Raw genomic sequence first — 24,220 nt, 5'->3', positions numbered from 1 at the left:
TAAGAGCTTTCGGTCTTTAGTCAGACTTAGTCATAAAAAGTGATACAAGAGAGGTGTTAACACGTATCACAATGTGCTGTAATAGAAGCGCGATGCCCGGCAGAGGAGAGGGGATGGTACTTCTGGAGAAGATGCCATTTGAATTGGCCTTGAAAGTCTTCAACACTAAAGATGATGGAGAGACTACTTCAGGCCGATTTGGAGTAGAGTGAGTGGAAAATACTCTGAAGGTTGCTTAGTGAAAGAGAAATCGAGCCCTTTCCTGACATATTCTGTTCTATAGAAGGGCTTGTATATGCGCCTTCCCTGATACAATACACTCTGATATGATTAATGTTTTTAATTTCTGCTCATCGGAGAGGTTAAAGATGAATATTCTTTCCCTGATATTTCCCTATGAGGTAGAGTATCTTTTCATAAGCTTAATGGCCATTTATATTTCATCCTTAATGAATTGCTTATTCACAGTCTTGTTTTTCTGTTGGTTCTGGTTCTTATTCTTACTTATTTGTAGAAATATTTATACATGATGGGGCACCTGGGTGGCGCAGTCGGTTAAGCGTCTGACTTCAGCCAGGTCACGATCTCGCGGTCTGTGAGTTCGAGCCCCGCGTCAGGCTCTGGGCTGATGGCTCAGAGCCTGGAGCCTGCTTCCGATTCTGTGTCTCCCTCTCTCTCTGCCCCTCCCCTGTTCATGCTCTCTCTCTCTCTCTGTCCCAAAAATAAATAAAAGTTGAAAAAAAAAATTAAAAAAAAAGAAATATTTATACATGATGAATATTAAACCTTTGTAATATATGTGACAAATATTTTCTCCCGTACTGCCTGTTGATTTATAAATGTGTTCGTGGTATCTTTTGCCATGCATAAACTTAAAAATTTTAAGTATCAGATCTGTTCATCGTTTGTGTTATGCCTTCCGGGTTTTGTGTTTTACATAGGAAGGTCTGCCTCACTATAAGTTATTAAAATATCTCCCTATACATTCTTCTGCTAAACATTGTTTTATATTTAGATAGCAATCTATTTGGAATTTATTATAGAGTATGGTGTGAGGTAGAGACTGAACTATTTTTTTTTCTATAGGCCTGTTTAGTTTTCCCAAGACCCTCATTGAATAATTCATCCTTCTGACTTGAACTGTCATCTTTATATTAAACTACATGGCTCTCTAGACTTTGATCTGCTGCTAGCCTCTTTATTCTCGGTTCCTACGTACCAGAAGAACAATTCCGTGCTGTGCTTTAGCTTCTAATAGGGCATCATTATTCTTGCAATATTTTCTTAGCTGTTTTTTCCAACTTCTCTTCTAGATGAACTTTAGAATCATCTTTATAAAAACTATGGTGGAATCGTATGCTTTGGATATATAAATTGATATGGGGAGAATTCGTGTTTTTACAATATTGAAGCTTCCCATCCAGGAACTTAACACATCTCCCTATTTATTTGAGTCTTTTGTGTCCTTTTATAAAATTTTGTAGATCATATAGGAGTTGCACATTTCCTGCTAGGTTATTCCAGGTATTTTATGGTTTTTGTTGGGCTGCTGTGAATGTGTTCTGTTCTTCTTCCATTCCATTTTCGAATTGGTTATTGCTAATTAATAAGAAAGCTATTGACTTTTTGTTAATTTTTTAAAAAGCTTTATTCATTTTGAGAGAGAGAGAGAGAGCATGAGCAAGGGAGAGGTAGAGAGAGAGAGAAAATCTCAAGCCCAGGATTTGATCCCATGAGACATGAGACCATGACCTGAGCCAAAACAAGGAGCTGGATGTTTAACTGACTGAGTCACCCCAGCACCCCTTATATGAACTGTTGATGAACTAAAGTTATTTATAATAGTTTTTCATATGCTTTTCTAAGATTTTCTAAGCATACAAAACTGATAAGTTTGGTATTCCCCCTTTCCCCTGTGTGTACCCTTCAATTCTTTATCTGTTCTTACTGCATAGATAGGTCTCTGGAATAATAAATACTAGCAATGGTAACAGGTATCCTTGCCTTGTTCCTATCTTTAATGGGTCTTGATTATTACAGTCTAACTGAAGTAAAACCCCCCTCTCTAGTGTCCTGGATGCTGCCATCAGCCTCCACTTGAATGCTCATGGTGATTGTCTACTCTCTTATGAAGCTGCTTGCGCCCGTTTTGCCCAGCTCTGTTTGAGAACTTCCTCCTTTACTCATTAATATATTCATCGATTCCAACTCAGAGCTTGTGTTTTCCCGCTGTGTCCCCCTCTAGAGATGCTTCTCTTCTTGCAGAGTCCCAGCTTTGGGAAGAAACACCCCACCCCCACCATTCACCCTCCACTGGAGGAGAGAATGGTTTTCTCAGAGAAATCCAAGGAAGCAGCAGCATTAGGACAATGGTGTGGTGAAGAAATTCACTCATTCACTCAGTACATGTTGCTGAGCAAGGCACCAGGCATAGAGAGATAAAGAAGACACAGTCCCTGCCCACAAAGAGCGCAATCTAGTTGGGGGTACAGATATATAAAGTATAGTACCGTAGGCTCGGAACACACATGAGAGAGCAACTGACTCTTCCTTGAGAAGTTGAGAAGACTTCACATTTGAGCTGGATCTCAAGGGATGAGTAGTTAATAAAGGAAGAGATAGGAGAAGGGCTTCCAAGCAGCAGAAGAAGAACACAGCACAACAGCCTGAGCAACAAGGGGCAGGAAAGTTAGAGAGGCGGCGAGAAGTGTACTGACGTCTGAGCAGTGGGCTAGAGCCTGCTGGAAGTTCAGTGTAATGTGTCCCTTCCTCCAGCGGTAATAGCCCTGCTGTGCATGAGTGGCTACCTGATCTGGAGAAACTGGAAGCGGAAGAACACCAAAAGCATGAATTTTGACAACCCAGTGTACAGGAAAACCACAGAAGAAGAAGAAGAAGATGAGCTCCACATAGGGAGGACTGCTCAGATCGGCCATGTCTATCCTGCAGTAAGTATCCCTTGCTGGAAGAATTCCTTCCTTCCTTACATCCTTCCCTCTCTTCCCCCCTTCCTCACCCCTCCTGCCTCCCCTTCCTTCCCTTCCTTCCCTTCCCTCCCTCCTTCCTCCCTTCCTTCCTTCCTTCCTTCCTTCCTTCCTTCCTTCCTTCCTTCCTTCCAACTTTATCAAGAACCTACCATGTGCCAGGCACTCCTCTAGGCCCTGGGGACACAGAAATACTGGGACAGGTGTTTGGGGTAGAAGTGTATAAGGGCCACCTTGTAGCTAGAGGCTCTTCCTTACGGTAAAGAAGCCAAATGTCTTTCTGTTGAGTACATTTTCAGAACCTTTGGCCTGGAAGGGTAACTGTGGCCGTGCAATTCAAACGTATTTGTTTCAACAAACACTGTATGCTGGCCGTGAGCCAAGCACCACACTGGATGTGACGTGTTCACAAGTAAGAAAGGAACGTACTCTCTTCCAAGTTGCTGGTGGGGGGTGAGAGAGAGTCACTTATTATTGTACGGCTGTGTGTGTCATGCCACGGTGGAGCTCAGGAGTCTCTCTTCCAGGAAGCTTTCCCTGGTTTCTTTGTTCTCCCACAGCCTCTGTCCATCACAGCACCTGTCACACTGTAGTCAACTTGTCTTTTTGCACATTGGTCTCCCCACTAGACCGGGAACTCCTTGAGGGCCGGATTGTCTGATTAATCTGTTTCCCTGGTGCCTAGCACAGAATTAGGTGGCTCCCAGTACATATTTGCTGAACAAATGCTATGGAAACACCAACAGGGGAGCTGTTCATTCGGTTTGGGAGATCAGGCAGGGGAATGCCTCACAGAGGCTGTGACAGATGAACTGTGTCCTTGAAAGGTTAATAGCTATTATCCAGCGAGAGGAGGAGAAAAATGGCATTCCAGAAAGAAGCATGTGCAAAGGCTGAGGGGTACAATAGGGCATGGCTTGTTGGGGGAGCAAGGACCGCAAAGTGTCTGGAGCAGATGTCATGGTTGTATAGCAGAGTCAGGGGGCTGAGTGTGACCTCATAGGTCATCCAGTCCATCCCCCTGTCAGGCGATCAGCAGCTTTGATCACCCACTGTGGGCAGAGCCCTGTCTTGGGGAGACCAGAGAACTGGAAGACCCAGCCCCTGCCCTCAAGGAGCTTTTTGTCTTGCCGGGGGAACCAAGGTCACAGCTGCACCAACTCCCGAAGAACCCTCTTTCCGAGCTGCCTGTCGTCAAGTGCAAGGTAGGGCAGTGCCACTTTGAGTCTGAGGGGCTGGTGAGTGAGGGCGTGAGCTTAGGCAGGTGCAGCCAATCCCAGGCGGCTTTCCGGTCCTGGAAGGCTGCAAATTGTAAGCTGGGTGTCGGGGCAGAGGAAAGATGAGCTCATTGCTGACCAAGGAAAGGGTGTGTGGAAGAAATCATCAAGTATGGGGCAGGGCAGTGTGCATTGTACATTGTTCATGAAGGGAGACATGGGAAATGAAGTTGAGCAAGTGAGGTGGGTCAGCAGATGGCCTTGAGCCTTCCCCTTGGCCAATCATACAAACAGGTGTTTGACCAAGTTTATAGACTTGGGCGGGGGTGGGGGACACAGTGGACGAAGCGTTGAGCTTAGCCTGAGGAGGTGGCTCCCAGTGTCACTGCTCTGTAGCCTTGTGGTCTCAGTCACTTCTCTCTGCTCACTTCTATTTGTAAAATTGGAATGATAACCCCCATTCTGTCTGCCTCCTAAATTCATAGTGTTCGGGTGAGACAGCTCACGTGAGAGAGCTTTGTGAGTTAGAAAGCACTCTACACGCGTAAAGTAGATGTGTAGAACAAATAACCACTCTGGAGGAGCCATTCCTGATGCCTCAAGGGCCTGAGGAATAAGCGCTTGCCAGTTGCAGAGAAATAGGAGATATTTAGTGAGACCTCCTGTGTGTCAGACACTACTCTGTGTTTTACATACACTTCCTTGTATTGTCTTCACAGTAACTTTATAAAGTTGATATGACTAGCTGCATTTTGCAGATGGGGAAACTGAGAGTCAGAGAATCTGAATAACTGGCCTAGGGTCACAACTAAGAAGCAGAAGGACCAGGATAAAAACTCCAGTCTGTATGTACACAAAAGTCTGTGCTCTTTCCACTTACATCATGGGCAGATGGCCTGGAATCTTGTTCAGTATCCTCAACATCCCGTTCTCCCCCCTGTCCTTGTCTTACTCCACCATCACTTCTGGGACCTACCTTTGGCCTAGAGATCTGTCTTGGAGAGAGTGGGAGGATAACAGGACCAGAAGAGAGCCTCAAGTGTCAGTGCTAGTAGAGCAAGGCCATGGTATTCTTGCAAAGCCCAAAGATGATCTGAAAGGCAGGGGGGTCACTTTTGATTGTAGGCTGTCCAGAGATGGGAAATGCTAGTCTGGTTCTATTTTATTCTGCTGGTCAGGTTGGTCTAGAATACTCTAGACCTCATGTGTGTTACTGTATTAAGCACTCTATAGACATTACCTCATCTGCTTTCTCAACGACTCTATGTGGTAGGTCCTGTTATTCCCATCTGACAGATGAGAAAACCAAGGCTCTGAGGGGTGAAGTGGTTAGCCCAAATTCACTTAGCTATGAGAAAGATAGCAAAACACTGGGGTCTGCCCAAGGAGTGTATCCAGGAAATGGAAGAGTGGCAAGCAGGATTACATCAGGCCCAGTTGGGGAAAGCTTGATGTGTAACCCAGAGGAGAAAACACTCAGAAGGAAAGGAAGAGAACTCAAACACTATCCGCATATTTCAAGGGTTGTCTGTATAGAACCCTCTGGGTCTAAGAGAATCAGGGAACATTAGAATATTTAAAGAAACAGATTTCATGTCAGTATAGGAAAAAAGTTAAGTCCACTGTCCACTGTTCCAATGGAATAGACCACCTCAGGGGCTAATGGGTTCAGCCCAGTACAGTCAGCCATTTGTGGCAGGGTAAGTCTAGCTAGACTAGTCTAGCTAAGTCTAGTCTATCTAATGACTAGGAAGTAAGGTTGAGGGAAAGAGGGATTGAATGTAACCAACTTGTATCACATTCTGATTCTGTATAATCAGGAGGGGTGCGACAGATTGCCTTCCTAATTGTGACTCACAAGCTAGAGACAAGTGGCTAATGGCCTGGGATTAAACATTTGCCAAAGCTAAGCCACTGAAGTTGAACAAATCTAAAATCCTATAAGGAAGGACCGAGGAAGTTGAGATCTCTGCAGGGATCCTTTACAAAGAGGCAAAAGCTACAACTCTGGATTCACACAGATCTGAGTTCAAATTTTAGTTCACCCATGTGCTATGTGATCCAGGACAAATGTTGTTAAAGCTCATCGAGTCTCAGTTTCCTCATCTATAAAATAAATATGACAAGCCTGTCTCTTGGGGTAGTATGAAGATTATGTGAGCTAATGCCTATAAAGTAATAGAATGTCTGGTGCTTTGTGGGCACTCAATAAATAGCTCCTGTGGGTCTAATGGTGATTTCTTTGCTCTGTCTCCCCAGCGAGTGGCATTAAGCCTTGAAGATGATGGACTGCCCTGAGGATGGGACCACTCCCTTCGTGCCTCATGGAATTCGGTCCCATGCACTACACTCTCTGGATGGTGTATGCCTGGATGAAAGGGTTTTCTGTATATGGGTCTGTGTGAGTGAGTGTGTGTATGTGTAATTTTTTTTTTAATTTATGTTGCAGAAAGGTAACCACAAAGTTATGATGAACTGCAAACATCCAAAGGATGTGAGAGTTTTTATATGTATAATGTTTTATACACTTTTTAACTGGTTGCACTACCCATGAGGAGTTCATGGAATGGCTACTGCTGAGTGACTAACATGATGTACATAACCAAATGGGGCTGACGGTCCAGTAGCTTACTCATTTTAAAACTATATTTACAGAGGGTATTTGGTTTGGGGGGAATTTTTTAGGTTTTGGAGTTTGGGGTTTGATTTTTTTTTTTTTTTTTTTTGGCATATAAAATGATTATGCTTTGTGGCTATCCATCAACATAAGTAAAAAAAAAAAAAGAAGAAGAAGAAAAAAATACTTCAACTCCCTCCCCCATTTAGATTATTTATTAACATATTTCAAAAAGAAGATTAGTTCTATAAATAATTTAGAGACACGAGAGTATTTATTTTTGGTATGATTGGCCCACCATACAGACTCTGTGTGCATTTACGTTTATATGTGTATGTGTGTGAGAGAGAGAAATCTGTAGAGAAGAGGCGCACCTGTGGCTGTTGTTCAAGTACATAAAGATAAGTATATTGTAAAACAGTCCACAGAGGGGTATCTGTGGTTTTCAGAGAAGCCTTTGGAAATTTGGCTCAAAAAACAGATGCCATGGTTTGGGCAAACATGTGGTGGGAGAAGCACATCTTTTCCACCTCTGGCAATTTCTAGGACCCCAGTCAGTCATGAAAGGCCTTGCAGTTCACCTGTGGCTGCCGTGACTCCCACTTGGGCTTTCTCTTCTGTGACTGAGGCCAGTGCACAGGCTTTGGACGGCACCAGGAGGTCTCATGAGCTCACATGAGAACACGCCTGAACCTCGGCTACTCCTTGTTGTAAAGCTCAGCGTTTCAAGTAACTGCATTTTCCTTCAGGATGCTTGGGTTGACTTCATTGTGTTTCCTCTGAAGCACTCCTAGGATGCCATCCTTACTTGTAGAGAGCTAAGTGAAGACATTTCTAGAACAGCCCAAGTTTACTGTAGAGACTGGCTCAGGCACCGAGATATGCTCAACCTCTGAGATATGCTGTGAGCAAGGATAAGGACAGTGGAATAGGTTTTGTTACATCTCTATTTTTCCCTTCCTTTACTCTCTACCATTTCCTTTAGGTGGGGAATACAACATAGGTTTGCTACCATCATGTGTTCATATCGATGAAAGTGGCCAGACTTGAAGTCCTCCTGAGGGAGACATGGCATACACAACATTATAGTATATTGGATGTATATGTTCAAACAGGGATTTGGTTTACTGCTTTGTAAATAAAAGGAAAAACTCTGGGTATATGTATAGATTTTTGTTTTCATCATGGACACTTTTCTTTGTTTTTCCTGGGCCTTGGGAGAGGCGGGAGAAATGCTCTTTTCTCTTTGCGGGGTCTACCATTGAAAACATAATCCTATAGTCCCAGAGGAATTCTGTCCCCACTGGCTCTCTTATCCAAGGTCTGATCTTTTCTTAACTCTGCTGTTCTGCCACGTCACTCCCACCAGACAGCCAGGGACAAGACACGTAAGCAAATTCTGACACCACCCACCCCCAGCTGCCCCCAACTCGGTGAAGTTTGGATGTCTTACCAGCGTGATACCCTTCAAATTTCCAGGCAGGCACTCTGGAGTTCTAGAACCCTGTTCCTAGGACCTTTCTCCACGTCACTCACGGTCTCCTAACTTCTGACAAAAACAGCTATGTTCTGGAGCGTCGGCACCATGTTCTGCATAAACAAGCAATTTCCTCATGATAAGCATGTGTTGATAGTCCTGAAATATTCATTGAGAGGCACTGGACCTAGAATGACCAATACCAAATAGGATTTTAAAAACAGGTGGCCAACTCCTATGGAGCTTAATTAGTCACTACTACTCTTTCAAGAATGAAAAGTAGAATTATTTTTGACTGAATAAAAATGACAAGAAATATTGAGACTTACACGAAACAAGCAACTTGTTCAATAGCCTGCCTCCAAAGAAACAATTTCCTGGGGAAATGATGCGTAGTTTCAGTCAGAGCCTGGTCTTCACACACACACACACACACAAAATGAGAAAAGTCAGGATGGTTCAGCCTGAGACTTCAAAATGATGGCGAAACACAACTTTCTCAGAGACATCCATGTTTCCTGAATATGTTACAAGTGCAGTTTGAAAGAGACGCCCGTGGGAGCAACCTACAGAAGACAAGTTGCAGAATCCTCACGTGTCGGATGGTAGTCAATAAGATGAAGTCTGAGGAGGTCACGTCCGTCCTCCCTCTCTAGTCTTGGAGGCTTCTGAGCCTCATTTTGAGGTGTAGTTGTGTTTCTGTTGCCTTTTGCCCCAGTTGCTACCATGTATCTACAGCCAATACCCAGATCATAGAGTCATTGGATTTTAGAGCTGGAAGGAAGCCTAGAGATAATGCCAGGCGGGTAGAAGATTTATCAGACAATTTCTTCTCTGTTTAAAAGAAACTGGTCCCAGGCCTTTTCCTTCTCCAAGAGACCACTTTGAACTGCCTGATTATTATACCAAACCTGCTACCTATCTTATGGCCTATCTTTCCAGAGGAATTATGAAGACACTGGCAGAAAGCCTTCCAGAAACAGAAAACTAAAATTTTATTTATTTACTCTTGACAGTATGATTATTTATAAAATAGGTTGACGTGACCTTTAACCTCAAGATGAGATGGGAATTCAGTTTATGGCAATAAGTACTATCGGTCCTTCCAGTTTTCTCTGTGATTGCAGTATATTCATTCACTGAAACCATTTGCTAGGTACCAACTAAGTGCCAGGCACTGCAGATGTACAGGTCAAGCAGATGTTTTCTGTCCTTACGGAGGAGTTCACGGTAACAATAGAGTAAGTCATGCGGAAACAAAAAGAATAGATTCTTTCCAGAGTATTATTAAGGCACAAAGGAGAGAGAGGTCACTTCTACACAAGGAGATGAGGAATGGGGTCAAGAAGGGCATTGTAGAAGTGACCTTGCGCTAAGTCTTGAAAACTAAACAGGGGTGTCCAGGCTGCTTCGGGCAGAGGAGACACAAGGGCATGAAACAGCATGGGGACTTTACAGAGCTGCATGTAATTCATCATAAAGAGCAAAAGGTTCAAGGGGGACTTAGCAAGAAATGAGGCTGGATGGAAAGACAGGTTCAACGTAAGCACTTTATAGAATACTTATGTTTAATTCTGATTCAATTATGCAAACATTTCTAAGACATTTATTGTGTACGAGGCACCAAGTGCACCATGGAGAATTCATCAGGATGCATCGCCAGCACTTTGCCGACAGGACAGTCTTTAGCCTCAAGCTTTCCAGTGGCCAAAGGGAAATAGTGACTGCATTTCATACGTTTGAGTTGACTTTCTTTGAATATAAGGGCAATGGAATTGTCACAGAAGCATTCCATGTTGTCAAGAGCCTCTGAGATTTTTCTCAACAGTGAGAAAATGAAATTTTGGAGATGTGTAGTCTGCGGAGGGAACCCCGAGCACTGTCTAGTCAGGCGCTGGTGGGAGTCGGGAGAGAGCACAGGAATGTGAGCCTCACTCCTCTCCCTAACTCCAGCCACACACTCTTTATTTCACAGAATTTAAATGAGTTAGCAATTAAACATTCAGAGTAAATAACTTCCTTTCCCATCAATGCATGAAGATAGAGTATCGGAGTCTTCTCACGCTGTATTTTTTAGGGTATTGGGGATTTTCAGGACACAGAGAACTTAGAGGTGGAGGAATTACAGCTTCAAATTTTCAGTTAATATAAGAAATCAGGAAGCTCTGTTCATTCAGGCTATGCACCATGTGCATAGTCAAGAATCAGCAGAAACCCTCTGCATTTGCAAACACTTTGTGCTATAAAAAGTAATTTTAAAAAAGCCACCTGTATATGTATATATATATATTTAAAGACATGAAGGTTTTGATACTTTTTTACAAAAACTACAAGAGAAAACATACCTGTACAAACCATGTGTTTTAAAATAGCATTTTGTTCTATACAGCCGTTGTTAATTTGGGGGTGAAGTACTGGTTTGCAGACTGCATCACATTGTACCCAAATGAATTTTCCTCGTTTGTCTTCCCCCCCCCCCCCCCCCCCCACCCTCGAATGACCATATTTGATGTAACAGGCATGTTAGAATGTTGGGTCACACTAACCGTTTCTGCTCTTTTTGTCTTGTCATTCCGAGTCCCATTAGCTTCTGTGCCCAGTGCCCTTTGCAGTCTGGTTTCTGTTCCAGAAGCAAAGGGTGGTGTGCTGCATCTCACTGGCTGTACTGACATCATCTTGGTGAACGAAAAACCAAATGTGAACATTTGTAAAATGGGTGCACTGTTTCTAGAGAGAGATTAAATTCATTTTTTAAAATCTGAAAGTATTGTTTCATGGTGATGCTTTAATGGGGGGGGGGGGGGTGGCGGTGAACTATCATTGATTGAGTCCCTAATGTGTACCCAGTATTCTACACAAATTATTTTAGACTTCAACAATCTTATGAGATCGGGCTGCCTGGCTGGCTCAGTTGGTAGAGCATGAGACTCTTAATCTCAGGGTCGTGAGTTCAAGCCCCATGTTGGGCATGGTGCCTACTTTAAAAAATAAAAATAAAAAATACATTTAAAAATGATTTTAAGTCCTGTGAGATAAATACTATCAATATTATCATCCCAATTTTATAGATGAGGAAATAGGTGAAGGAACTGCCTGAAGTCACACCGTTACATTTAGTATCCCCAAAGTACATGTAGCACATGTAGCCCTTCTGGACACATGGCGTTCTCTGCCTAGATTTTCCTTCTCTGCCTCTTCATCTGGCTAACTCCTGTTTGTCCTTGATACTCCTTTTAGGACCATTCCTCCACAAACCTTTCTCCATTCTCTTAGACCCAACTCCTAGGGTTAGGTTTCCACAACAAATTTGCCTATTTGCATACCAATACTTCTGCCCCACCTCTGCTTCCAGGCCACTGAGGTTGCTTTTACCAAGGTCACCCAGGACCTCCTTGATTATAAATCTTATAAATACTCTCAGTCTTTATCTCCCTTGACCTGGAAGCATTATATAACACTGCTGACACTCCTTGGATCACTCTTATTTTGGCTCACATGACAGCATATTCCTGGTTTTTCCCTGGCCACATCTTCTCCTTTACCTACCCTTTCCGTTATGGTATTCTGTCTCAAATCCATCCGCTATTATCTCCATTGCCACTACCTGAGTACAGGTCACCATTATCTTGGGTTATCATGATCGTAGATTAACAACTACTTATCTGAAGTTCATTTTTCTAATTCTTTCCATTTTCCAATCTACAATATTGCAGCCAGAGTGATTTTTTTCTAGAATGGAATAGGTTGTGTCACCACCACCCTTTCTTTCTACTTCCCTGCTTAAAGCTCTTCGTCGGTTTCCCTTGCATTAAAATCCAATACCTTTGGGTTGTAGCTCACACTCCTTAATATGGCTTGTAAGCCATTTGTCTTCTGCCCCGTCTCCAACCTCATTACTATATTCACAACCTCATTCTGTATTCTAACCACACAGTTCTGGGCCCTCGGTGTGCAACATTTCCTTCAGGAAGGCAGCCCTTAAGCCCCTAGACTGGAATAGGAGCCATCCTACGTGCTTCCATAGTATTCTGTGTTTCCCCTGTTTGTAACCTTTATCTCTACATAATAATCACTTGTATGCTCCTTAATTGCCTCGTCTGCAAGTTCTATAAAGGTCTGTCTTGCTCACTGTTGTATTCCCAGCACATAGCACAGTAAATGCTCAGTGAATCATGCTGAATTCAGGCACATCAAATACACAGACCCTATTCTTTGAGCTACACCATGTTGTCTCATGCCCCCAAACCTGGATCACTTTACAGCCTGACTGGAGTCCAGTGTCCTTTAAATTTTCTCAAAATTTTTGTTATTTACCACATCTGCACATGCCTGGATTCAGCAGTTACACTATAATTTTTATAATTTCACTCTTGGAAAATAACCTCATGGTGATTACCTGATGTTTCTATATACTTAATTTCAATTACCACCTCAAGATTGTTGTGAGGATGCAAAGAACAAGCACTTATTAATGGGTTCACATTTATTAGGTGCTTAATACCTGGTGATTCCCTTCTCTTTAAAAAAAATTTTTTTTAAATATTTGTTTATTTTTGAGAGAAAGAAAGACAGAGCATGAGCAGCAGAGGGGAGAGAGAGGAGACACAGAATCAGAAGCAGGCCCCAGGCTCTTAGCTGTCAGCATAGAGCCAGATTTGGGGCTTGAACTCACTGCGAGATCATTACCTGAGCCTAAGTCGGTTGCTTAACCGACTGAGCCATCCAGGTGCTCCCCACCTTTTTAAAAAAATTTTTATTTAAAAAAAATTTTTTTTTAATGTTTGTTTATTTTTGAGAGAGAGAGAGAGAGAGAGAGACAGAGTGTGAGCAGGGGAAGGCCAGAGAGAGGGAGACACAGAATCGGAAGCAGGCTCCAGGCTCTGAGCTGTCAGCACAGAGCCCGATGCGGGGCTTGAATTCACCGACTGTGAGACCATGACCTGAGCTGAAGTCAGACACCGACTGAGCCATCCAGGCGCCCCTTAAAAAAATTTTTTAAAGATGTTTATTTTTGAGAGAGAGAGAGTGTGAGCAGGGGAGGGGCAGAGAGAGAGGGAGACACAGAATTTGAAGCAGGCTCCAGGCTCTGAGCTGCCAAAACGGAGCCTGTCTTTCTCTTTTTTATACAATTCCCTTGTTACCACCCATATCCAGTGTTTTTTAAGAAAATGCCTTATGGTTTTATAGCAATTTACAGTTTGCAAAGTATTTTTCCAGTTTCCAGAATATTGTTTCCTACCCTTACAACAGTCCTGCCAGATGTAAAACATTATTTTGCTTATTTAAAAAATAAACTTGAGGTCCAAAAAGTTAATCGGTTCGCCTTCAGTCACAGTGAATCACAGTCATTAACACAAGCCTCCAGTGATTTTTTCCCCATCCCACGCACTCTATACTCGGCTGCCGATTATTTTTTTCAGGAAGAAAGGGAGTAATGGTAAGACTGGGAATGAGAATCAGAGACCCCTACCTGAATACAGAATAGTATACAGTTTTAGTAGCCAGGTCCCAAGAATGATGCCATCTCAGCACTGTCTCTAGAACTGATTTCATTACCTTCTCTGGCTGGAACTTAGATGAGCCTAAGCAGGCTTCTAATAATTAGGATTTTGATTGTCCTTTGCCTACTCACAGAGAAAAATTTTTCCACAGCCAGAAAACTTTCACTGAGGTCAACCACTTTGACCTGAAGAGACAAGGGCCTTTTGGGCATTTGTCCTCAGACATGGCTTATCTGGGGTGCTTTGCAAAAAAACAAAAACAACAACAACAACAACAACAAAAAAAAACCACACAAAAAAAAACAATGTCTACCGTGAGAGAGCTTGATTAATTGGTTTGGGGTGGGGCTCAGGCATCAGTATTTTTTAGATGCTCCCAAATGACTCCATTGCACGGCCAGGGTTGAGAATCACTGCTGGGTAAAAAATGTATAGAAAACAAGAGTAGGAGATCAAATATTCAAATTAAAGTTCTACTCACAGCACCTTCTCTAGAGGCCAGTGAGGTAGAGAGAGAAAGGTAGAAATAAAAAGAAATAAAAGTATTAAGAGATAAAATGGGAGGTAAGTTAGTTCCAGGGAAATGGCAATCTCCACCCTGGATTCTGGAAAAGCGTCTCTGGGAACGGTTTTCTTGAACTGGTCCGTGAACAGTAAAGTTCAGTTGGAGCCAACTTTTGACACATGTACCATTGTGTGAATTCTAGGGAGTCAGGTCGTTTAACCACGTTTTACTACGGAGACCTAGATCCAGAGATGGTGAATAGATTGTTCGACTCACACAAGTCGAGGCTGGAAGGGCGCAGCCTGGAAGGGCGCAGCACTCGGGATGCTCAGCCCGAAATCGAAACAACGCCCCCCACCTTCCACAGAAACCCAGAGGCACTGGAGCTGCTACTGGCCCGAGGTGTTAAGAAAACCCTGGAAAGCGAGCCTCAGCCTCGTTCCCGCCTCTGGTCGAGGAGGCGGGGCAGGTGGAAGAAGCCTTGTTTCCGCTGGGGAACGGGCCAGACTTGCCCCCACTTCCGGGATTGGGGGGCGACCGAGCCGCTGCGCTAAGGCGGACCGCGTTGCCTTTACGTCACTTCCGCGCGCCCTGGTAAACGTCAGTGCTGGGCGCAAACAGTGGCGGTGAGGTTTGCGGGTAAAGTTTGGTTGCTTCCTCGTGAGCCATGGAGAGTGACTTTTATCTGCGTTACTACGTGGGTCACAAGGGCAAGTTCGGCCACGAGTTCCTGGAGTTTGAGTTCCGACCAGACGGTAAGAGCGGCCTCTGGCCCCCGGGAGCGAGGACTGGGCCTGGGGTCGGGCGAATGGGGAGGCCGGGGTTCCGGAACGTGCGAGGAGCTAGAAGAGGAAGGGACTGTTGCCTGCGGCTCGGATCTGAAAGGATCACTCCTGTGTCCGCTCCGCTGGTTCTTTCCATATGCAGGGACTTCTGTTTGGTGACATTTTTGCCCAGAATGCTTCATTCAGCAAACATTGATTGAGTGCCTACTTTGCCAGGCTCTGTTTCACATTCTGGGAGATAGGAGTGAATGACAGACAAGCTTCCTCTCGTGGAACTTGTATTCTGGTGCTGGGAAAGATATCATAAAAGAGACTCCAGATAGTGACAGAGTGGTCAGAACATAAAATGATGGAATAATTGCTGGTGGGCTGCTTCTAAGCGGGATGGCCACTGGCGTGCTCTCTGAAAAGGTAATATTTAAACCGAACTCTGATTGACAGGAAGGAGCCAGCCTTGTGAAGCTCAGGAAGAATGAGCAGTTCTGGACAGAGGGAGTAACAAGTGTTAAGGCTGCAGGGCATGAATGAGCTAGGCATGTTTCAGGTGGCTAGCATGGCTGAAGAGTAGAGAGCTCTGGAAAGAAGAGCAGGAGACAGTGTCAGATAAGTAGCCCGGGGCACACCATGTAGGTCTTTATAGGCCGTGGTAAAGAGTTTGGATTTTATTCTAAATGCAGCAGGAAGCATTTGGAAAGATTTAAGGAGAGAAGAGATGTGATCTTTTCCTGAAAAAGCATTCTAATTATGGGCAGGAGTGGAAACGGGTACTTATTAGGAGACAGTTACGTGTTCCAGACAAAAGGATGTTGGTTGGGACTAGGGTGCTAGTAAAAGTGGACAGAAGGATTTAGGATACTATTGGAGGCAGAACCAATAGGACGTGGCTGTTTGATAGGATTTGGGAGAAGGGCCACCGTGGTGAAGGAAAAGGAATCAAAAATGAAAGAAAACTCCCACTAAAGGGGGGCACAAAGATGAATCAGACAAACCCCAGTTGTAAACAAACAATGACAAGACAGTGTTTTGGGTGCTCTGGTAGAAACAGATCGGACTCTGGAACAGAAAGAAGGCACCTAACCTAGCCTGAGAGTCAGAGGAAGCTTCCGGCATACAATGACTCGATGAAAGGGGGAGTGTTAGTCTTGAGTACTGTGTAGGAGTTGGTTAGGCAGATGAGTCAAGGCATTTGGACAGCATTAACATCATAGAGGCTGAAGACCAAAAAGAGCATGGGATGTTCCAAGCGGAAACCAAGCAGTGTGATTAACTCCAGCTATGTAAGAGAGGGCTGTTGCAGGAGTGAGCCTGAAAGGCAGGCAGGGGCTCAGTTTAGCAGTTTGCCATGTTGAAGAATTTGGATTTTATCAAGAAGGCAGTGAGAAACTATTGTCAGTACCAGAGTAGCCTATTTAGATTGGTCTGTTACTTCATCACTTTGTCTACTGTATGGAGAATGAACTGAACCAAAAGAGAGACAAGACAGTGAGGCATCAATTAATTTGGCTCTTTTTACATGTGTGCCTTCTATTCTATAGGTAAAAACAAAACAAAACCTTCATACCCACCATATACCCCGATTAGTCTTTTGGATGCACATATACACAAAGGGCCTTATATGCCAAATATGCTCAATAATAAAATCACAACTTTTCCATCATGGGAGTAGATCAGAATGTTGCATGGTCACATCAATATACGTAAACAGCATTTTACAGTTTTCAGGCTGCTTTCAACTCATTTGAGCCTCAGGAGGCCCTGTGTGCAAGGAAATTACCAATTATTATCCCTGTTTTCAGCTGAGGACATTAACTTGCAGAGATAGGATTTGCTTGTGTTCTTTTACCACACTTGAGCCGCCTTTTGCAAGAATTATAATTCAGTGTCAGCAGTATTTTTGGCTTTGAGGCTATCTAATAGCCTAAAGTGAAGAACTGAAAAGACTGCTATTGTTGGAACCCCAAAAATATAAATAGTAAATCTGTTAGACACTGAAGGGAAAGGTGGTATACATTTTAAGCAACAGGTGATAGTCTGGGTGAGCTAACGATGCTTTATTCATATGTTTTTATTATACATTGAATGTTTTTTACTCCTCACAGGGAAATTGAGATATGCCAACAACAGCAATTACAAAAATGACGTCATGATCAGAAAAGAGGTAATGAGTCTTCTGAGAGCCTTTCATTCACTGCGGTTTAGCCTTTTGTCTTATTTTTGTTCTTTCTGGGAGTAGTATTAAAAAAGAATAGAGAAGCGTAGACATATCTGTAGACACCTAAAGTTTTTCTCACATCTTCTTTTAGTTTATATTTTCTTTCACAGTGCTGAATCAATTACTGGTAATCATTTAAAGTCTTGCAAGTGTTGGTTTAAACTCTGAATCTGCTACTTATTAACATCATTGAACACATGTTAGATGCCAGGCATGGCACTTGGTATTTTACACACAATTTTGTTTAACTTATTGTAAGCCTAATCTTTCATCACTATCTGAGTCAGAACACTTGCAACTTAAATTCCATTTTTCAATTTGCTTTCAGGCTTATGTACATAAAAGTGTAATGGAGGAACTGAAGAGAATAATTGATGACAGTGAAATTACCAAAGAGGATGATGCTTTGTGGCCTCCTCCTGACCGAGTAGGCCGGCAGGTGAGTGTTTTAGCAACTATCCTGTATTGCAGAAATCTTACAAATAAGGTGCTGTGCATATGACATTGAAGCTGTGTTTTGTGTGTGTGTGTGTGTGTGTGTGTGTGTGTGTGTGTGTGTGTGTGTGTTACGGAGCCCAACACAAAGCAGATTACCAGCACTTTGTCTAAGGAAGCAGTAATCCCACAGGGAGGATACAGAGATAGCAAGTGGTGTTTCTGACCACCTAGAGCCCAGCCCTGGATTTCTCCATGTAACTCTCCCCACAGTCCTTCTCAGAGTTTTCACTGCCCACCTCACTTACTGAGTAACGACTATGGACAAAGCAGTGTGAAGATACAAAGATAAATAGAACATGGCTATTTCAGCAAACTAAGTATGTGTGTTTAAATTCATGGCTTATACATTTATTCTGAAGACTGTTACGGTAATTAAAATAAAAGCCAGTGTCATATTTGACTGTGTTAATAGGAAAGCTATTTCTCTCTGCCTCAGCTGCTCCCTTCCTAATCCAGACGTCTAATTGATTTCCTTGTTTCTTGTCCTGTATAGCCCATTTTTCCATCCTGAAGCTAGACTAATCTTTAAAATGTAAATGTATGTATTCCACTAATTTTAAATTCTCCACTGCCTTCATTCCATTTAAAATCAAATTCACGGGGGGCACCCGGGTGGCTCAGTCGGTTGAGCGTCCGACTTCAGCTCAGGTTATGGTCTCACGGTTTGTGAGTTCAAGCCCTGCGTGGGGCTCTGTGCTGGCAGCTCAGGGCCTGGAGCCTGCTTAAGATTCTGTGTCTCCCTCTCTCTGCCCCTCCCTTGCTCATCTTGCTCACCTCCCTTGCTCACCTTGCTCTGTCTCTCTTTCTCTCCCCAAAATAAATAAATATTAAAAAAAATTTTTTTTTTTTTTTTTAAATAAATAAAATCCAGGGGTACCTGGGTGGTTCAGTTGGTTGAGCTCCGACTTCGGCTCAGGTGGTGATCTCACAGTTGGTGAGTTTGAACCCTGCATCAGGCTCACTGCTGTTAGCGCAGAACCCAATTCAGATCCTCTGTCCCCCTCTCCCTACCCCCTGCTTACGCTCTCTCTCAAAAATGAATAAACATTTATTAAGTAAATAAATAATAAAATCCAAACTCCTGCCTTGTCTTCGACCATTCACACAATCTCTTACTGTGTTCAGACCTTACTGACTGACCTAATTTCTGTTCCTCAAGACACAACTAGGTTGTTCTTAATTTAGGACATTTGCATTTGCTACATGCTGTCTGGAATGTTCTATCCAAGACTGTCTTTATTATTGCAGGCTTCAAACATCACTTCCTCAGTGATGTCTTGCCTATCCATCCAATCTAAAATGTCCCTCCCCATTTTTTTAAAATAAGATCTGTTTATTTTCCTCCTAGCATTTATTACTGTCTGAAATTGTCTTGTTTGCTGTCATGTATCCCTTTTCCTCCCCCACTACAACAGACACGCATATACCCACACAAGCCCCTTGAGTACAAGGATTTTGCCTGTTTTTTTTGTCACTGCTGTATCTCTGGTGACTAAAGTAGTGCTAGTGTGTAGTAAAAGCTCAGTAATAATTACATTTATTAAATTAATATAAAAACCCAGATAAGTTCATTCGTAAATCACCTCAAAATGATGGGCAGCTCTTGAGGAAGAGTGAAAAAAAATCCTCAGTACTTTCTAACGTTAATTTCTAAAGTTGATTTTTAATTTATGTCCATAGGATCTCAGTAGAATCATATGTACATATTTTGCTTTACCATTTATAACATTTTCAGCTCTATTAACTCATTGAACAATCACAGTAGTCCTGTGAAGAGGACATGGCATACTCTTAGGCACTAGCAACAACCTGTCGGATAGGGTAATTATGATGAAATTCCATTTGTCATCCCAGCAAAAGCTATAAAGAACTTGGGAGTAAAAAAATTTTGTTAAAAATTTCTTTTTTTAAACCTGCTGACTCAGTCAGTTAAGCACCTAACTCTTGATGTCAGCTTAGGTCATGATCTCACAGTTTGTGGGATAGAGCCCACGTCTGGCTTCACGATGACAGCAAAGAGCCTGCTTGGGGTTCTCTCTGTCCCCCTCTGTCTCTGCCCCGCCCTCCTGCTCGCATGCTCTCATGCTTTCTCTAAAAAAGAACTTGGGGGGCATCTGGGTGGCTCAGTCGGTTAAGCGTCTGACTTTGGCTCATGTCATGATCTCAACGTTCATGGGTTCGAACCCCACGTTGGGCACTGTGCTGACAGCTCGGAGCCTGGAGCCTGCTTTGGATTCTGTGTCTCCCTCTCTCTCTGCCCCTCCCCCACTCACGCTCTCTCTTTCTCTCACAAATAAACATTTAAAAAAAAAAGAACTTGGTAAATTTAACAAGATGTATAAAAGTTATGGGAAAGGGCTTTATGAAGGACAAAAATATGTATCATTTTTATGGACGGAAAGATTCAATATTGTATCAATTTAATTAAAATTTATAAATTCAAAAAATCATAATAATTTATAAATTCATTGCAATTCAAATCAAAATCAAACAGGATTTTTCCTAAGACCTAAGACAGCATTAAATTCATGGAAGATCAGGGGTGCCTGGCTCAGTTGGTTGAGCGTCTGACTTCGGCTCAGGTCATGATCTCATGGCTCATGGGTTCGAGCCCCCCATCAGGCTCTGCGCTGACAGCTTGGAGCCTGTTTCCAATTCTGTGTCTCCCTCTCTGCCTCTCCCCCTCTCACACTCTGTTTTTCTCTCTCAAAAATAAATAAACATTAAAAAAAAATTCATGGAAGATCAAAGGGACAAAAGTAACCAAGATAATTTTAAAGATTTCTTGAAAAGGTATAGTCATTTGTACTGTGGTATTGCCTCAGAATTGGCCAGTAAACCATTGGAACGAATAGAGCCCAGAAACAAACCCATGAAGATTATGGGAACTCAGAACAGTGTACAACAGAGGTGAGCTTTCAAATTAATAGAAGTAGGATGGATTGTTTAACAGTTATACCGGTACAATTTGCAGTATGTTTACAGAATATTTTTAAGTTAGACCATTTATAGAAACAAAGCAAGATTGTAAAACATAAAAGAAAACTTAATCTTCTTATTTCTGAGTAGAGAAGGAATATTTTAAATTCTTCAAGGGAAAAGATTGATAAATTTGACTTCTTTAGTTAAAACTTCTGTTTTAAGACATCATGGTAAAGTTGAAAGGCTACAGACTGAAGGAGGATGTTTGCAAAACATCTGGTAAAGGGTTTTTTATATCCAGGATATATCAAGAACTACAAATTAATAATAAAAAGATAAGAATGTGAGTTATGAGTAGACAGTTTACAGAACTGGAAAAACAAGTGGCCAATAAATACATGAAAATATCTATAATTTCATTTTGAGAAATGAAAATTAGGAAAACAATGAGATGCCATTTCAGACTCATTGGAATGGCAAAAGGAGGGGGGCATCAAGTTTTAAAAAGGATATGAGAAAGGGGCACCTAGGTGGCTGAATTGGTTAAGCGTCTGACTCTTGATTTTGGCTCAGGTCATAATCTCACAGTTCCTGAGTTTAAGCCCTACATTGGGCTCTGCAGTGACAGTGCCAGGCCTGCTTGGGATTCTTTCTGTCTCTGTCTCTCCCTCTCTGCATGTGATCTCTCTTCAAAATAAATAAAGTAATTAAAAAAAGGATATGAGAAAGAAAAAGATCTTACATGGTAGTGGGAATAACATCAGTACAGGCATTTTAGGAAATAATTTGATAGTATCTGGCAAAACTGAAAAACCTTATACCTTGCTTCTAGGAATTTTCCTAGAGACATTTTCACATATAGGAGATGCATGGAAGAATATTCTTGCCACGTTGGTTATAGTAAAATAAATTGGGAACTTAAGTCTGCTTCAATAGGGCTATGATTGGAATATTCTAAAGCATTTAAAACTAATGAACTAGGTCACATACAAAAACAGTGTTGATGAAAAAAGCAAAAAGATGCATATAGTATGATCATTTACGTAAAAATGTAAAAACATACCACCAAATCAAAAAACATGAGTGGAAAGAATACGCCTCAACTTCTGGGATGCAGGAAGGAGAATGGAATGGGGAGGTGGACCTAAACTTTGTAGGTGTAATGTTTTATTTCTTTAAAAAAAAAAAAATCTGACACAAGTTTGACATACTATTAACATTTTCACATCTGGGTGTTAAGAACATCAGTCTCATAGTTTTCTATTATTTTCTGTTTGAAGTCTTTTGATAATTGAAAACTATAAATCAAAAGAAATAGAAAAAATTTAAGAAAAAAGAAGTAGGACTCGCTAGATTGTAAATTCCACAAGGGCAGAGACCTTTGTTTGGTTTTGCTGATCTGTCCCAAGCACCAAGAACAATAGCTAGCACACAGTGAGCATTCCCCCATAGATAGTTTTTAAAGATTTACAGTGCTCACTATTTAGAAATTGGGACCCAAGAGCATACAAGGATGAAACCAGTATTTAATTTCTTTGTTTCTAGTACCCAGCACAGTTTAGTGATCAGAGTGAACTGGTCTTGTTTACGTGGCCATCTGTCATCGAGTTTGTATGACTTGACAGATGATGCATCTTCTGCGGGGTTGATGAAAAATCCAACTTGGCTTGACCTAGTTTTTTTAAATGTTTCTAGGAGCTTGAAATTGTCATTGGAGATGAACACATTTCTTTCACAACATCAAAAATTGGTTCTCTTATCGATGTCAATCAATCCAAGTAAGTGTGCATGATCCTTATATCCAGATGTGTCTGTTTTAAAGCAAATTGATAAGAAGCCTTAACCAAATTGGGACCATCATGGTAGGATCTTGTACAAATGCAATACAGAAGGGGTCAGCTTTGTTCTCATAGAGACTCCAAATTATTTTCAGAGGCTTGCTCCTGTTGCTTTTGATGTTTTATTCAGTCATTGGTACATACAGCTTCTCAGTGACACGAACGGAGTAATGTCATAGGAGCAGCCAAAGTAGGTAGGAATCTGGCCAGAACAGAAAATGAAATATACCAAAAAGGAGCTTGAGATAAACTGTACAGTCAGTGGATCGATCCGAACACCTTCCTCAGTGTTGGCCATTCAGACTAGCACATCTTACAGTCTATGGTGAAACTTGCAACTGTTTAGAATACAAATTTAAAAATCATGTTGTCAGTAGGGCAAATTATAGAGTTAAGACATGAGTTTGTATGCTACAAAGAGCCCTTAGAATTTGGCAACCTCTGTGGCTCCTGTGTTTTGAGGATTTAGAATTATATATGCCTCACTTTTAGTACATGTCACGCATAACTGTCTTCCCTTGGACAGTCCTCTTGTTCTTAGCTAGTTGTTTCATAGTAATCTTCAGCCTTTTGGTCCTGCTTAGTACTACTACTTTTTTAAAAAGTTTTCCTAATTCTGAAAGTAATACATGCTCACTGTAGAAAATACAGAAAAATAAGGGGGAAATCCACCCATAAACTTACCAATTAAACAACCATTATATCTCGAAGTATTTCTTGTCTATTTTCTGTGCATTAAAAACTATATTTTAAAAAGTACAAAAAATATACTTGAGATCAACAATCTATTTTAATCATGATTTTTTTCATTTAATATAAATATTTCCCTATTAAAAACGTTAACATTTTAAATGACCTCATAATAGTCTATTTTAATATATAACACATAGCCTTTTCCTTCAATAACACTTGGTTATTTTTAAAGTTTTAATTTTGTATACATCTTTATGAAGAATATCTTGGTACATAAATAATATGGGTTTTTTAATGCATGGGGTGTTTTGGCCAGTTTTTTTCAGCTTTTTAAACATATTTTTCCTCTTGCATTATAGGGATCCAGAAGGCCTACGAGTATTTTATTATCTTGTCCAGGACCTAAAGTGTTTGGTCTTCAGTCTTATTGGATTACACTTCAAGATTAAGCCAATCTAGATTGAATGTTGGTGTGGACACATGGGGGGTTGGGAGTACCTGTTTTTAATTACCATTATCAGGAAATTTTTGTGTATATCAGGGCAATATTTTTTTTATAAACTATAAACGTCTTTAATAAATACATTAACAAAATGCAATTTTTTATTATTTCATAAAGACCTGAGCATGTGAACTTTTCTGTTATTTTTTTAAAATACTAACATCGTATGTGAAGTGTGGCCAAAAATCTAATCAACTCTAGATACAACTAACAATTTATAGGAATAAGAGAATAGAGAGAAAAGTTATCAAATACAATAGAAATCCAATCACCAATATCCAGAGGAAATTCCAGGGCAGAGGATCTGGTTTCTTCAATAAACAAATTGCAAACATAAAATAGAGATGGGGTGAGAACCAGATTTAAGGAGATTAAAGGTGATTTAAGAGACACATAATTTGGGGCACCTGGGTGGCTCAGTTGGTTAAGCATCCAACTTCAGCTCAGGTCATGATCTCACGGCTTGTGA

At 41.6% G+C, this 24,220-nt stretch overlaps 2 protein-coding genes and 1 non-coding gene across 10 annotated transcripts in view; all 3 read left to right on the top strand.

Moving 5' to 3' along the window:
• The window catches only part of LRP8 (LDL receptor related protein 8), an 80,193-nt gene extending 69,134 nt beyond the window's left edge, over positions 1–11,059 (top strand). For 5 of the 8 annotated variants that reach the window (XM_043575028.1, XM_043575027.1, XM_043575024.1 and 2 more), the window contains 3 exons: positions 2,776–2,948; positions 4,013–4,189; positions 6,461–11,059. In XM_043575028.1, the coding sequence (XP_043430963.1) occupies positions 2,776–2,948; positions 4,013–4,189; positions 6,461–6,499 (389 nt within the window). In that variant the 3' untranslated portion in view covers positions 6,500–11,059. The remainder of the gene's footprint in view (positions 1–2,775; positions 2,949–4,012; positions 4,190–6,460) is intronic. The other 3 variants (XM_043575029.1, XM_043575026.1, XM_043575025.1) reach the window with 1 other exon arrangement.
• Positions 11,060–11,191: 132 nt separating this feature from the next.
• Positions 11,192–11,264, top strand: TRNAK-CUU. Its single transcript has one exon. It is a non-coding gene; the product is annotated as a tRNA-Lys (tRNA).
• Positions 11,265–14,882: 3,618 nt separating this feature from the next.
• Positions 14,883–23,848, top strand: MAGOH (mago homolog, exon junction complex subunit). Its single transcript, XM_043575030.1, has 5 exons — positions 14,883–15,056; positions 17,186–17,244; positions 17,627–17,737; positions 22,414–22,496; positions 23,609–23,848. The coding sequence occupies exons 1-5, from the start codon at positions 14,969–14,971 to the stop codon at positions 23,706–23,708; spliced, it is 441 nt and encodes a 146-aa protein (XP_043430965.1). The 5' UTR covers positions 14,883–14,968; the 3' UTR covers positions 23,709–23,848.
• The last annotated feature ends 372 nt before the right edge of the window (positions 23,849–24,220 follow it).

This window comes from Prionailurus bengalensis, chromosome C1 (assembly GCF_016509475.1).
Source record: "Prionailurus bengalensis isolate Pbe53 chromosome C1, Fcat_Pben_1.1_paternal_pri, whole genome shotgun sequence".
NCBI lineage: Eukaryota > Metazoa > Chordata > Mammalia > Carnivora > Felidae > Prionailurus > Prionailurus bengalensis.
The sequence above is the reverse complement of the archived record's forward strand: the minus strand, read 5'-3'. Positions and strand labels throughout refer to the sequence as shown.